At 40.2% G+C, this 11,582-nt stretch overlaps 1 protein-coding gene across 1 annotated transcript; it reads left to right on the plus strand.

Moving 5' to 3' along the window:
- The first annotated feature begins 453 nt into the window (after window positions 1–453).
- LOC134291763 (leucine-zipper-like transcriptional regulator 1 homolog) lies at window positions 454–9,816 on the plus strand. Its single transcript, XM_062859917.1, has 5 exons — window positions 454–1,349; window positions 7,587–8,063; window positions 8,124–8,281; window positions 8,340–8,860; window positions 8,977–9,816. Exons 1-5 carry the CDS (start codon window positions 589–591, stop codon window positions 9,397–9,399), a joined length of 2,340 nt encoding a protein of 779 aa, XP_062715901.1. The 5' UTR covers window positions 454–588; the 3' UTR covers window positions 9,400–9,816.
- Window positions 9,817–11,582: the final 1,766 nt, after the last annotated feature.

Genomic DNA, 11,582 nt, shown 5'->3' on the forward strand with positions numbered 1-11,582 from the left:
AAAACATCAACCAAACGAGGGGTGATGCAAGAGCTATGGAACGCGTTCATGAATTCCTACAGTTTGGTTACACTGTGAATTTGAATAGAAAACCACAAGTTAGAGGTAACCTCTTTTGAAAATCAACCTAGAGAAGGTTCGTTTGATGATTATGTACAATTCGTGGTGGAAAAACTTCCATTAGCAACTAATTATATAAATAACAACAATAACAACTATTCAAAAATTAAAAACATAATTTTTGTTCTTGCGTTCTATTTTTAGATTTTAAATAATTTACTTTCAGAGTACATTGCGTGGGTCGTCCGTAATATTTGTGAACATACTCCATTCTCTGGATACAAAGCAGAGAAGAAAAGTTAGTTTTGTTTGTAATTGTAATTGTAATTGTAATTTATTATCATAAACGTAAGCCTGGCGGTATAACCATTAATCAGGTCAAGGAAATTTGTTTGTGCGAAGAAAATTTTATATTTTTGCGAAAATCGCTGTTAATTTGTGAAAGTTATTTTAAAACAATGCATTGATCTTTAGTGCGTATCGGTGGTGCAATCAGTTGTCAGTGAAACAGTGTAAAAGTCCTAGACAATGGCAAACACGAATCGCTTCACCTCGCCCACGCCTTCGTCCGCTTCGTCGTTGGCTGGAGGTGGGCCGAGCAGTAGCACTTCCTTATCTTCGGCTCCGACGCCGGGACCCTCCCCGAGTGTGGCCAACAAATGGAAACGGATGCTCGAATGCGACGAGTTCGTCGGGGCGAGGAGATCTAAGCACACGGTGGTGGCCTACAAGGATGCAATTTACGTCTTCGGGGGCGACAATGGCAAGAACATGCTGAACGACTTGATCCGGTTCGGGGTGAAAGATAAGTCGTGGGGCAGGGCGTTCTCAACGGGGACGCCACCGGCTTCACGGTACCACCACTCGGCGGTTGTCCACGGGACGTCGATGTTCGTTTTCGGAGGCTACACCGGGGACATTCATTCCAACTCGAATCTGACGAACAAGAACGACTTGTTCGAGTACAACTTCCAGAATGGCCAGTGGACCGAGTGGAAGTTTGTCGGAAAAACACCGGTGCCACGAAGTGCCCACGGGGCTGCTGTTTACGATAACAAGCTGTGGATCTATGCCGGATACGATGGGAATGCCCGGTTGAACGACATGTGGACAATCCGGCTGACTGGCGATACCCATCACTGGGAAGAGGTCCAGCAGAAGGGAGACCGTCCGCCGACGTGCTGCAACTTTCCGGTGGCGGTGGCGAGGGGTTGCATGTACGTGTTCTCCGGGCAGAGCGGGCTGCAGATAACGAATACACTGTTCCAGTTCAACTTTAAGGATAAAACGTAAGTAAATTTGTATGATCTACTACGCTATTATTTTTTAGTTTTTTTTTAAAGCATGTTAATGTTAGGACATAGGAAACAAACATATAAAGTGATAGTATAGATTCAGTAATTTGCTACACTTCTCATTGAATTTCCCTGAAGTTCCATTTTCTAATAGAAATTCAGGGAGATATGAAACACATATCTCGGAGGTAGGATTACTAGCAAGAATCCCTGAAGAATTATTTTCAGCAGGAATCCTCAAAAGAATTCCAGTAGGAAATACTGAGGATATATACCTGATTATAGTCGAAATATCTAAAAGAGCTCGCGGAAGGAACTCCTGTTGTAGGAGTTGCTGAATGAACTTCTGGAGAAATCTCTTATGTAACTCTTGGAGGCATCCCTGAATCCTCCTGGAAAAAATCTCAGAAAGAACTCAAGGAGCTATCGCTGGAAGAATCCCTAAAGTAACTTCGGAAAGAATTACTGAAGGAATTCCAGGAGGAATCTTTGAAGGAATTTTTGGGGTAATCCCTGAATGAACTTTTGTAGCAATCCCTGTAGAAACTTCCGGAGAATCCCTGTATTTTCCTGGAGGTATCCTTGGGTCCTCCTGTAAGAATTTCTGAACTGGAGGAACGCCTGAAGGAATTCAAAGAAAATCTGAAGAAATATCTCCACGAATCCCTGAAACTCCAGGAGGTATCGCTGTAAGAAGTCCTACATGATTTCCTGAAAGTACTTTAGAAGGAATCCTGAAAAACTCCTAGACTTATCTCTAAATGACCTCCTGTAGAATTTTTTGAAGGAACTTTCGGAGGAATTCCTGATGGATCTGGAGGAATCTGGAGAATCTGAAGGAATTTCTGGATGAATTTTAGAAGGAACACCTGGGTTAATCTCCGAATGAGCTTCGGTAGGAATCCCTAAAGAATCTTCTGGAGAATCCCTAAATTCTCCTGGAGGCATTCTTGGGAATTCCTGTACGAATCTCTAAAGAAAATCCTGGAGAGATCCCTGATGGAACTTCTAGAGGAATTCCTGAAGAAATTCCAAGGGAAATCTCTGAAGCAACATCTCTACGAATCCTTGAAACTCTTGGACTAATACTTGTGGCAACATCTACAGGAATTCCTGAAAGAACTTCAGAAGGAATCCCTGAAAAAATGCCTAGACTAATCTCTAAAAGATCTCCAGAAGGAACATCTGGAGGAATTCCTGATGGATCTGGATCCTTTAATCCTTCTGAAAGAATATCTGAAGGAACTTCTGGAGGTATGCCTGGGAGAACTCCTAATGGAATAGCTGTGGGAACTTCTGAAGGAATCCCTGAAAAAAAAACTGCGGGAGGTGTCCCTGTATCCTCCTGGAACTACTAGGGAGATCCTTCAAGGAACTTCTGGACAGAACTACTATACTGCAGGAAGCCGCGATGCAAGTCCTGGAATAATCCCTGGATGAACTTCTACAGCAATACCGGAGAGAACTCTTATAGAAATGCTTTGTGGGATTCTCGGAACGATTTCCGAGTAAAGTGGACCGAATATACTGAACTCGAGAATGTTTTATTTATGCGATTTTATAGCGCGATTGAAAACATCAGACTGACTGTCCCGTGCAGCGTCGCTGTCAAAGCGATAGAAGTGAGAGGTGTGCGCAAGAAAATGCGAAGAGTGTGTTTGGCACCACCACAGCCTGAAAGAACTCCTGAAAGAATCTCTAAAAATCTCCACGAGGCATCCCGAAGAAATTTCAGGAAGGATACTTGATGTCTTCAGGGCCCATATAGCCGAGGCGGTAAACGCACGGGTATTCAGCATGACCATGCTGAGGGTGACGGGTTCGATTCCCGGTCGGTCCAGGATCTTTTCGTAAAGGAAATTTCCTTGACTTCCTTGGGCATAGAGTATCTTCGTGCCTGCCACACGATATACACATGCAAAATGGTCATTGGCAGAGGAAGCTCTCAGTTAATAACTGTGGAAGTGCTCATAGAACACTAAGCTGAGAAGCAGGCTTTGTCCCAGTGAGGACGTTACGCCAAGAAGAGGAGGACTTGATGTCTTCCCGAGCAAAGTCTGACAGCAAATCGAAAACTTTTTTTGATGTTGTGATATTGCAAATTATGATTACTCAGATTGATGTCGTTTTGGTCGTTTCAACGGTTAAAACATCAAAAATAAGAGCAGAAAAATGTTCCTGTGACAGCAAGTTGAAAAAAATTCCTGCTATCAGTGATGGCAAATTGATTACTGTTTTTGCTATCAGTGCGAAAAAATGGAAAAATCGTTAAATTTAGAGTTTTTTCGAATAATATGGAAATCTAAATGCAATACGCTAATTGCACTGATGGTATATCATTAGATGCTTTATACAAGGTCGCCTAGAAGTTTTGAAATGACTTAAAAACTTAAACATTTGTAATTATTTTAAATGACAGCAAAACGATATCAAAATTTGAAATCGAAATTAATCAAGTCAATCTGATATCAAAATATGATATCAATTTGCTGCTGATTACAAATCGTGTTTTCGATTTGCTATCATTTTGTTGTTAGACTTTGCTCGGGTTGTTAGTCGTAAAACCAAGATGTATTTGCTTTAGCTTTATAATGGTGTTTAAAACCTCTTAGAATCTACTCGAGTTAAAATGTTGCTTGGGTGAAGAAATTCCAGGAGCGATTCCAGAAGGAATTCCAGGGGATGAATTTCTGAAAGAATCCCTGGAGGAATCTTTGAAGGAACTTCTGCTAAAATTACTAAAAAAACTCCTGGGGTAAGTCCAGAAGGAATCCCTGGAGGGAACCCAGAAAGAACTTCTGCAAAAAACCTTGATGGAACTCCAGGAGAGATCTCTGAAAGAACTCATAGAACGACCCCTGAAGGAACTTCTAAAGAGATGCCTGGAGGTATGATAGAAGAAATCCCTGATTGGAATTCTTGTGGAACGCCTGAAGGAATCTCTGAAGAATGTACTAGGCTAATTCCTGAAGAAATCCCTGAAGGAACTCCTAGAGTAACCTCTGAATGACCTCGTATGGGCATTCTTGATGAACTTCACGATGAATCACTGACGGATCTCTTGGAGGCATCCCTGAATCCTTCAGAAAGAACATCTGAAGGAACTCCTGTCGGAATATGTACCTGAGGAATCTTACGAAAAAACAAATCAAGATGAAACTCCTAATGGCATCCCTGAATCCTCCAGGATAAATTTCTGAAGGAACTTCTGGAGTCATCTCTAAAGGGACTCCTGAAGAGATCTCTGTAAAAGGACTTCTGGATATCCAAAGAAACCCCTGCACTATAATCCATGAAAAAACTCATGTAGGAATGCCTGAAGAATTTTCTGGAGGAATCACTGATGGATCTCCTAGCAGAGGCATCACTTAAGCCTTCTAGAAGAATCTCTACAGAAACTTCTGGAGAGATGTAAATGATGAATGAAATTTTATAAAAAATGAAAAAAAAACAATTGAAAGATATATATTTTTTCAATTGAATTTGTTCTGAGTGTTACGTCTGCTTGTCTGTGATTGAGGACCGAAGTAGACAACTCTTTGTTTTTGTGAGAGATGTATCGATGTATTGTCACTCATATTATGTGCATTTGCATTTTATCCGTTTGTCTTGTTAATGGTATAATAGATATAATATAACGAGAGTTATTCCACAGACAAACAGACGTAACACTTGCGAAAATTCCATCGACCACGCTTTTAACGATCATTTTAAATTTTCATAGTTGTGGCTTTCACAACCAGAGGCGCGCGCATCGTTTTTCTATGTGTTTGACGTTTCACACTAGTGCCTTCTGTTGACGATATTGCACAACACAGTGATTCGTGCAACTTTTCCACCAGGTGATGGTAGTGTGAACTGGGCGATGGATTTCCATGATTTATGAATATTAATAAGGGTTAATCAAAAGCATCACACATATTTATCGTTTGTGGGCTTCGTGGCCGAGCGGTTAGCGGCGTCAGTCGTTTAGGTGTCTCGTAAGCCTCGGAGTGTGGGTTCGATTCCCGCTCCAGTCGAGGAAAACTTTTCGTCAAATGAAAAATTCTCCACTGGGCCACTGGCGAGGCCACTGGGTGTTATATGTGTTGTCCGTTGTCAAATGTTAGTATTGTTCAGTCTGTAGAGGCCGCAAGGTCGAAGACGGTGTAATTGTATTTTAATCATTAAGGACAAACGTCTTGAAATCCCGCTTAAACAGTGCATCAGAACTTCAAACGCACAAATCTCAAGAAGCAAACTTCAAACAACAGTGCATTTTATTATTCTGTTCTTGCTCACTTGAAATAAGCTTATAATAAGAAGATCAGGCGCGCTGGTTTTGTTTACGAAGATATTTGTGCTCTTAAAATCGTGAGTAGGTGCCAAAGTCGGCCATTGTGGCGGCCATTTTGGGATCCTTACAAGTCTGTCCTTAATCAATAATCTTAATCATACTGCTTTCGCAATTTTAATCATTCAGTCAGTCAGTAATCATGAAATTCATGATTTCTTTTTTTTTTCAAAAATCTTCAATACAGAGTTATTTTTTTAAGTTTAATTATTCTTTTTGTGTATCTGGCAACCTTTCGCTTGTTTTGTTTTGATCCTGATTCTTGCATCTTTATTGAAATTTATTGTAATCAAAAACCGATTGAAAAGCAATCTTCTGATCTCCTGATTTCACTATTTCAGTATAGAATCAGGAAGACTTGATCTTGATGTTGCAGCTAGAAATCCAGCACTTTGGGTCCTTGTTATTGTTACGCCTCTCGTTAGACACAGCTAGAAAGTAATTGCAGCTTTTGAGCTTCAAAAACATTCGATACCAGTTGCATTTTTTGCAAAGTATATAGAAATAGTTTGTTTTCTTTGCTTTTTTCTTCATTTTCTTTTTCCTCCAGCAAAAAGAGCGTTGCCAGTTTGATGACAGCCAGTTTCATAAATGTGCCGGCGAATGTGCCGGCTAGTGTGCCGGGCACTTCATGTCGAGTTTCCAACCCCCTGAACATTTCCATTTTTTGTGGTTAATCAATCATGAATAATTATGATGATAAATCAATGAACCATTTTTAATCAATAATCATAACCACTAATCACAGTTAAAAGTTTAAAGCTAGTTTAATCATTACTCATCCTAAAAATCAAATCAATCATTAAACTTAATCATTATTCACACAAATTGGAATTTTAATCATCAATGATTAACCCTAAAAGGGGTACCTTCATGGCCTCAGTTTCGTCACCTCGCTAAGTGTGTTCCATCAAAGACGAGCTCTGAAAGGCGCCTGGGGTCCAATGGACCCCAGGTATCCCTTTTAGGGTTAATCATGACTATTTTTTTTGTTAATCATGAACGGTGTGCCATTTTTTCCTCTTTACCATTTTTTTTCTGCCATTATTGTTTCGTGTTGTTCCTGATTGTTACGTCCTGGAGTTTGGGGCGAGGTTTGGGGTGGCCGTGACACATCCTCGTGTATTTAAACTCCCGAGAGTAAACAAGAACAAATCAAAACGTACTTTATTTACACTAAAATATTACATTACAAAGACGCGACACGTTTATAGCACGGCGGTTACAAAACTTCTGATTCTAATTGACTGCTTTGAGCATCAACCGAAAGGCAGACTCGTTGCCTTCAGTGAGCAGTATAGGGCACTGCACTGTTTTGATTTTGTATGGGATTTTGACGTTTCTTGGCCTTTTTGTTTACAAAATATCTGTAAGAGTGAAAGAGAAGGAGAGAATTTCATGCAGTGCCCTATAGGGAGAGACTGCTGATCAGCTCAGTGGTTCCCAATACAGACAATCCGGCAGATGAAAAATTACTGAACCGATTAAAATCAAAGCTTTTGGAAAGCTCAACAATTTGGTATGTATGTTTCAATTGACTTTAGAGTAAATTATAATCAGTCTTCGGATTTCGATCGTTAAACGAGTTATATACAATACTATACAAGAATTTCTATACTGGTGATACCTATTGTTACACTATATGTTTTTGTAGTTGATCCCTATAAAACCCTTGAACGAAACATACAAATCAGTTGTGATCTAACCGTCAGCGAAACAGGTGTTATCATAACGAAAGAAGACATCTCACCTCTGTAGGAGTATATGGAGGAACCATCATCAACCTCATTCGATCAGACCTATAATCTGTTATTATTATTATTAATATTTATTAAAGACAACCTGTAATCTGTGATAAGAAATTTTTCGGAGGGTAACACTGCCACTACATATTTCAGCTGGCGCCGGATCTCTAACGAGCACATCCTGAGGGGTGCCCCTCCACCGCCGGCCCGCCGATATGGTCACACCATGGTCCACCATGATCGGTTCCTGTACGTGTTTGGCGGGGCCGCTGATTCCACTTTGCCGAACGATTTGCACTGCTACGATCTGGACTCGCAGGTTTGGTCTACGGTGATTCCGGCATCGGAATCTCAGGTCCCCAGTGGGCGTCTGTTCCACGCTGCGGCCGTTATCGGCGATGCCATGTACATCTTTGGCGGCACCATTGACAACAACGTGCGCAGTGGAGACATGTATCGGTTCCAGTTTTCCAGTTATCCGAAGTGTACCCTGCAGGACGACTTTGGCAAGTTTTTACAGAATCGACAGTTTTGCGATGTTGACTTCCTGGTCGGAACGGACGAAGTGAAAATTTCAGCGCACATTGCCATGATCGTTGCTCGGTCGCAGTTTTTAAGATCGAAGATATTGTAAGTTGAGCTTGTATCTTGTATCTGAGATCGTTGTATGTAGGAATCTTATATTTGCAGAACGGCTCGTGATGCCAGAAACGTGCACTATGAAAAATTGTTCGGAACGGCGGAGGTTCCATTTGCTGAACGTCCGGTATTGGAAGTGCAGCTGCCAAACGCACAACCTGATGCATTTGAAATGGTTCTCAACTATATCTACACGGATCGCATTGATTGTAAGTGAACGATGCCGTTTTGATACGAGACAGAGTTTTAATTTCCGGCCTTTTTCAGTTAAGGATCCCTTCTGTAACAAAATTGTGCTGCTCATGATGGACGTTTATCAGCTGGCCGTCCAATTTTACATTCCCAGGTTGGAGCAACTATGCGTGCAGTATCTGGAGTTCAAAATTTCCAAGACTAACGTCCTGGATGCTCTCTACAATGCCGATCGGATGGGTCTCACTTTGATTAAGGAGCACTGTCTGGGTTTCATCACCAAAGAGGATCATTTCTACGATATCGTCATGTCGCCGGAATTTGCTGCGCTAGAGAAACCACTTATCGTGGAAATAATCCGCAAACGCTTGAATCCGAGCAAACATTCCACCGATATGAAGTACGATAAAACGATTGGAACGTCGCTGGAAAACGACATGGCTGTGTTCCTCAAATCCGGCGGAAAGGAATTTTGCGACATCAATTTGGTTCTGGAAGGAAATGTTATTCCAGCGCACAAATCGATCCTGGCGGCCAGGTGTACCTACTTCCAAGCGATGTTCCGCTCGTTCATGCCGGCTGACAACATCGTCAATGTAAGTTTCACGGTTGATGTCTAGCTGAGGTAATAAATTTATTGTGGCCTCAACTTACATAAGCTCCAACAAAAATGTTTCATAAACGGTTTCTAAAGTTGTTTTTGTTCTTGCAGATCCAAATCGGTGATATCTCGCCGTCCCAGGAGTCGTTCAGCTCTCTTCTGCGCTTCATTTACTACGGCGACACCAAAATGCCCCCGGAGGACTCGCTGTATCTTTTTCAAGCCCCCTGTTTCTACGGGTTCACCAACAACCGACTGCAGGCCTTCTGCAAGCACAACCTAGAGAACAACATCACGTACGACAACGTGCTGCAAATCCTGGAAGCATCGGACAAAATGAACGTGCCGGACATCAAGAACTACGCCCTTCGGATGGTGGTTCATAATTTCTCGCAGGTCGCACGACTACCCAAGATGCAGGAGTTGACGCGGGAGCTCTTGCTGGACGTGATCATGGCCGTCGCAGAAACCAAGGGGGACAACAAACGGATCAGTCACGATTCGACCTTCATCAGCTTGTACAGCGACATTTGAAGGATAGCCTTTCTTCAGCCGGTTCTGAGCATCCTTTTGGCGTGGTTGCGAAACAATAACGAGCTGCCCTAGACCAGTATTGTCCGTAGGAATCTCTCGTTGGCCAAAATTCTCTTCTACAATTGATATGCACCGACGTTTTAGGAACAAATTAATAATTAAGATGAAAATTCTCATTATCGATGTTCTTGATGTGATTGGCTTTAGTCTAGTGAATGTTTAGGGGAACGTACTCATCTGCAGTTCAAGTCATGCATTGGTATGTCTAATTCTTATCAAAGCTAGAAATTAACAAATATAAAAACAAAATCAATCCAGTTGAAAATCAGAATACCTATATTAGTGTTGAATATATTCAACTTTTATTGTAATCAGTACATAAAATGACTACATTTTAATAAAGAAATATTCCACTTATCTAATGTTTGCTATTACTCATTTTGCTTCCTAACATTACGTTCGGGCATTTTTTTATTACCGTACGGGATTGGGCCGAAGGGTCCCAGATTTTCATGAATTTTTTTCCACAGGCAGGGCTCATGGATATATGAACAAAAAAAATTGAGAAAAATTCAGGGTCGCCTGCTTTCCCGGAAAACTCAGGTGGAAATTCTTTATTTTTCCCTGACACTACTTACCACTTTGAAAAATCATATTGTGGATTTACCGGCTAATTGTATTCTACCGGTCGCTTCAGTATGGCCTCTAAAGTAGCCGTTTTATAAAAAGAGTAACTTAAAAATGTTTTTAAACATTTTTATTGTATGCGCTATTCCTCGTAGCCACTAGCTATTCAGCGACATTCATTTTTTGACAATAAAGTTGATTTTTATATGAAAACGGCTACTTTGTAACGGCTACTCAAGTAACCGGTAGAATACAAGTAGCCGGTAAATCCACAATAACTTAAAAAATAAGCATCGCAGAAACAAAGTTTTTTAGAAAATGAAAGCAAATTTTCTCAGGGATCAAAAAAAATATGAAAACGAAAATGTTTTCCACAACATTTTTCACTGTTGAGGAAATTCATAAAGAAAAGCAGGAAAAACTATGCCCGAACTTACTGGAAATTTAAAAAAAAATATTTTTGAGAAGGTAGTTTCACAAGTTTTAATGGCTGAAAGTTTTGGAATGCACTTGTTTTTCGTTCTTGAGTTATGACCAATTATGTGAAAAATGACCATATAATATATGCGTACATGGTTATTTTTCACGAAATAGACCATAACTCAAGAAAAAAAAATCCATTCCAAAAATTTCAGCGATCAAAGCTTATGATATTACTTTCTTAAAATTTTTTTTTTTAGAAATTTTCCGTGAGTTCGAAAAAAGTTTTTTCGGCTTTTCTTGAATTTTATCAACGGTGAAAAATTTTGTGGAAAACATATTTCACTTCATATTTTTTTTATTCCTGAGAAAATTTGCTTTCATTTTCATTAAAAAACTTTGTTTCTACGATACTTCGTTCTTGAGTTATAATTCTTCAAAGAAAAGGCTTATATGATACATTTGGACATTTTTCAACAAAATTGACCTTAACTCAAAAACGAGAAAAAGTTTTTTAGATAAAGTAGAAACAAATTTGTTTCTACGATGCTTCGTTCTTGAGTTATGATTTTTCAAAGTAAGTAGTGTCAGGGGAAAACAAAGAATTTCCACCTGAGTTTTCCGAAAAAATAGGCGATCCTGATTTTTTCTTAATATTTTTTGTTCATATATTCATGAGCCCAGCCTGTGGAAAAATTTTCATGAAAATCTGATACCCTTAGGTCCAATTTGAATGATAGTAAAAAAAAATGCCCATTCCTCACTGGCATAGAGTTTGTATCTTAACTTTGTAATTGCAATACAATATCGACGTTGTCTTGTACCAACTCGGTGTAGCTGACAGCTACTATGGTATGCAAGAACACTATTTTTCCACCCATATGCGAGGTATGCACTTCAAACGGAATCGCTCAAGTAATTTTAGTTCAGTGCATTATTTTTCCGTGACCGGAATGGTCAAGAAATTTAACACAGCAATCCCCATTTGATTTGACGTTTCCTTTCAGCTCCGTACTGCGATCCGGAATAAAGCGACGCTTTATTATTTCTTGAGCAATTCCTTGCCTGAATTTTCCACGCATCGAGATAGGCCAAGAAATTTGTTGCGATCTGCATACAGTAGACGTTCGATAACT

The sequence above is a fragment of the Aedes albopictus genome, chromosome 3 (assembly GCF_035046485.1).
Source record: "Aedes albopictus strain Foshan chromosome 3, AalbF5, whole genome shotgun sequence".
NCBI lineage: Eukaryota > Metazoa > Arthropoda > Insecta > Diptera > Culicidae > Aedes > Aedes albopictus.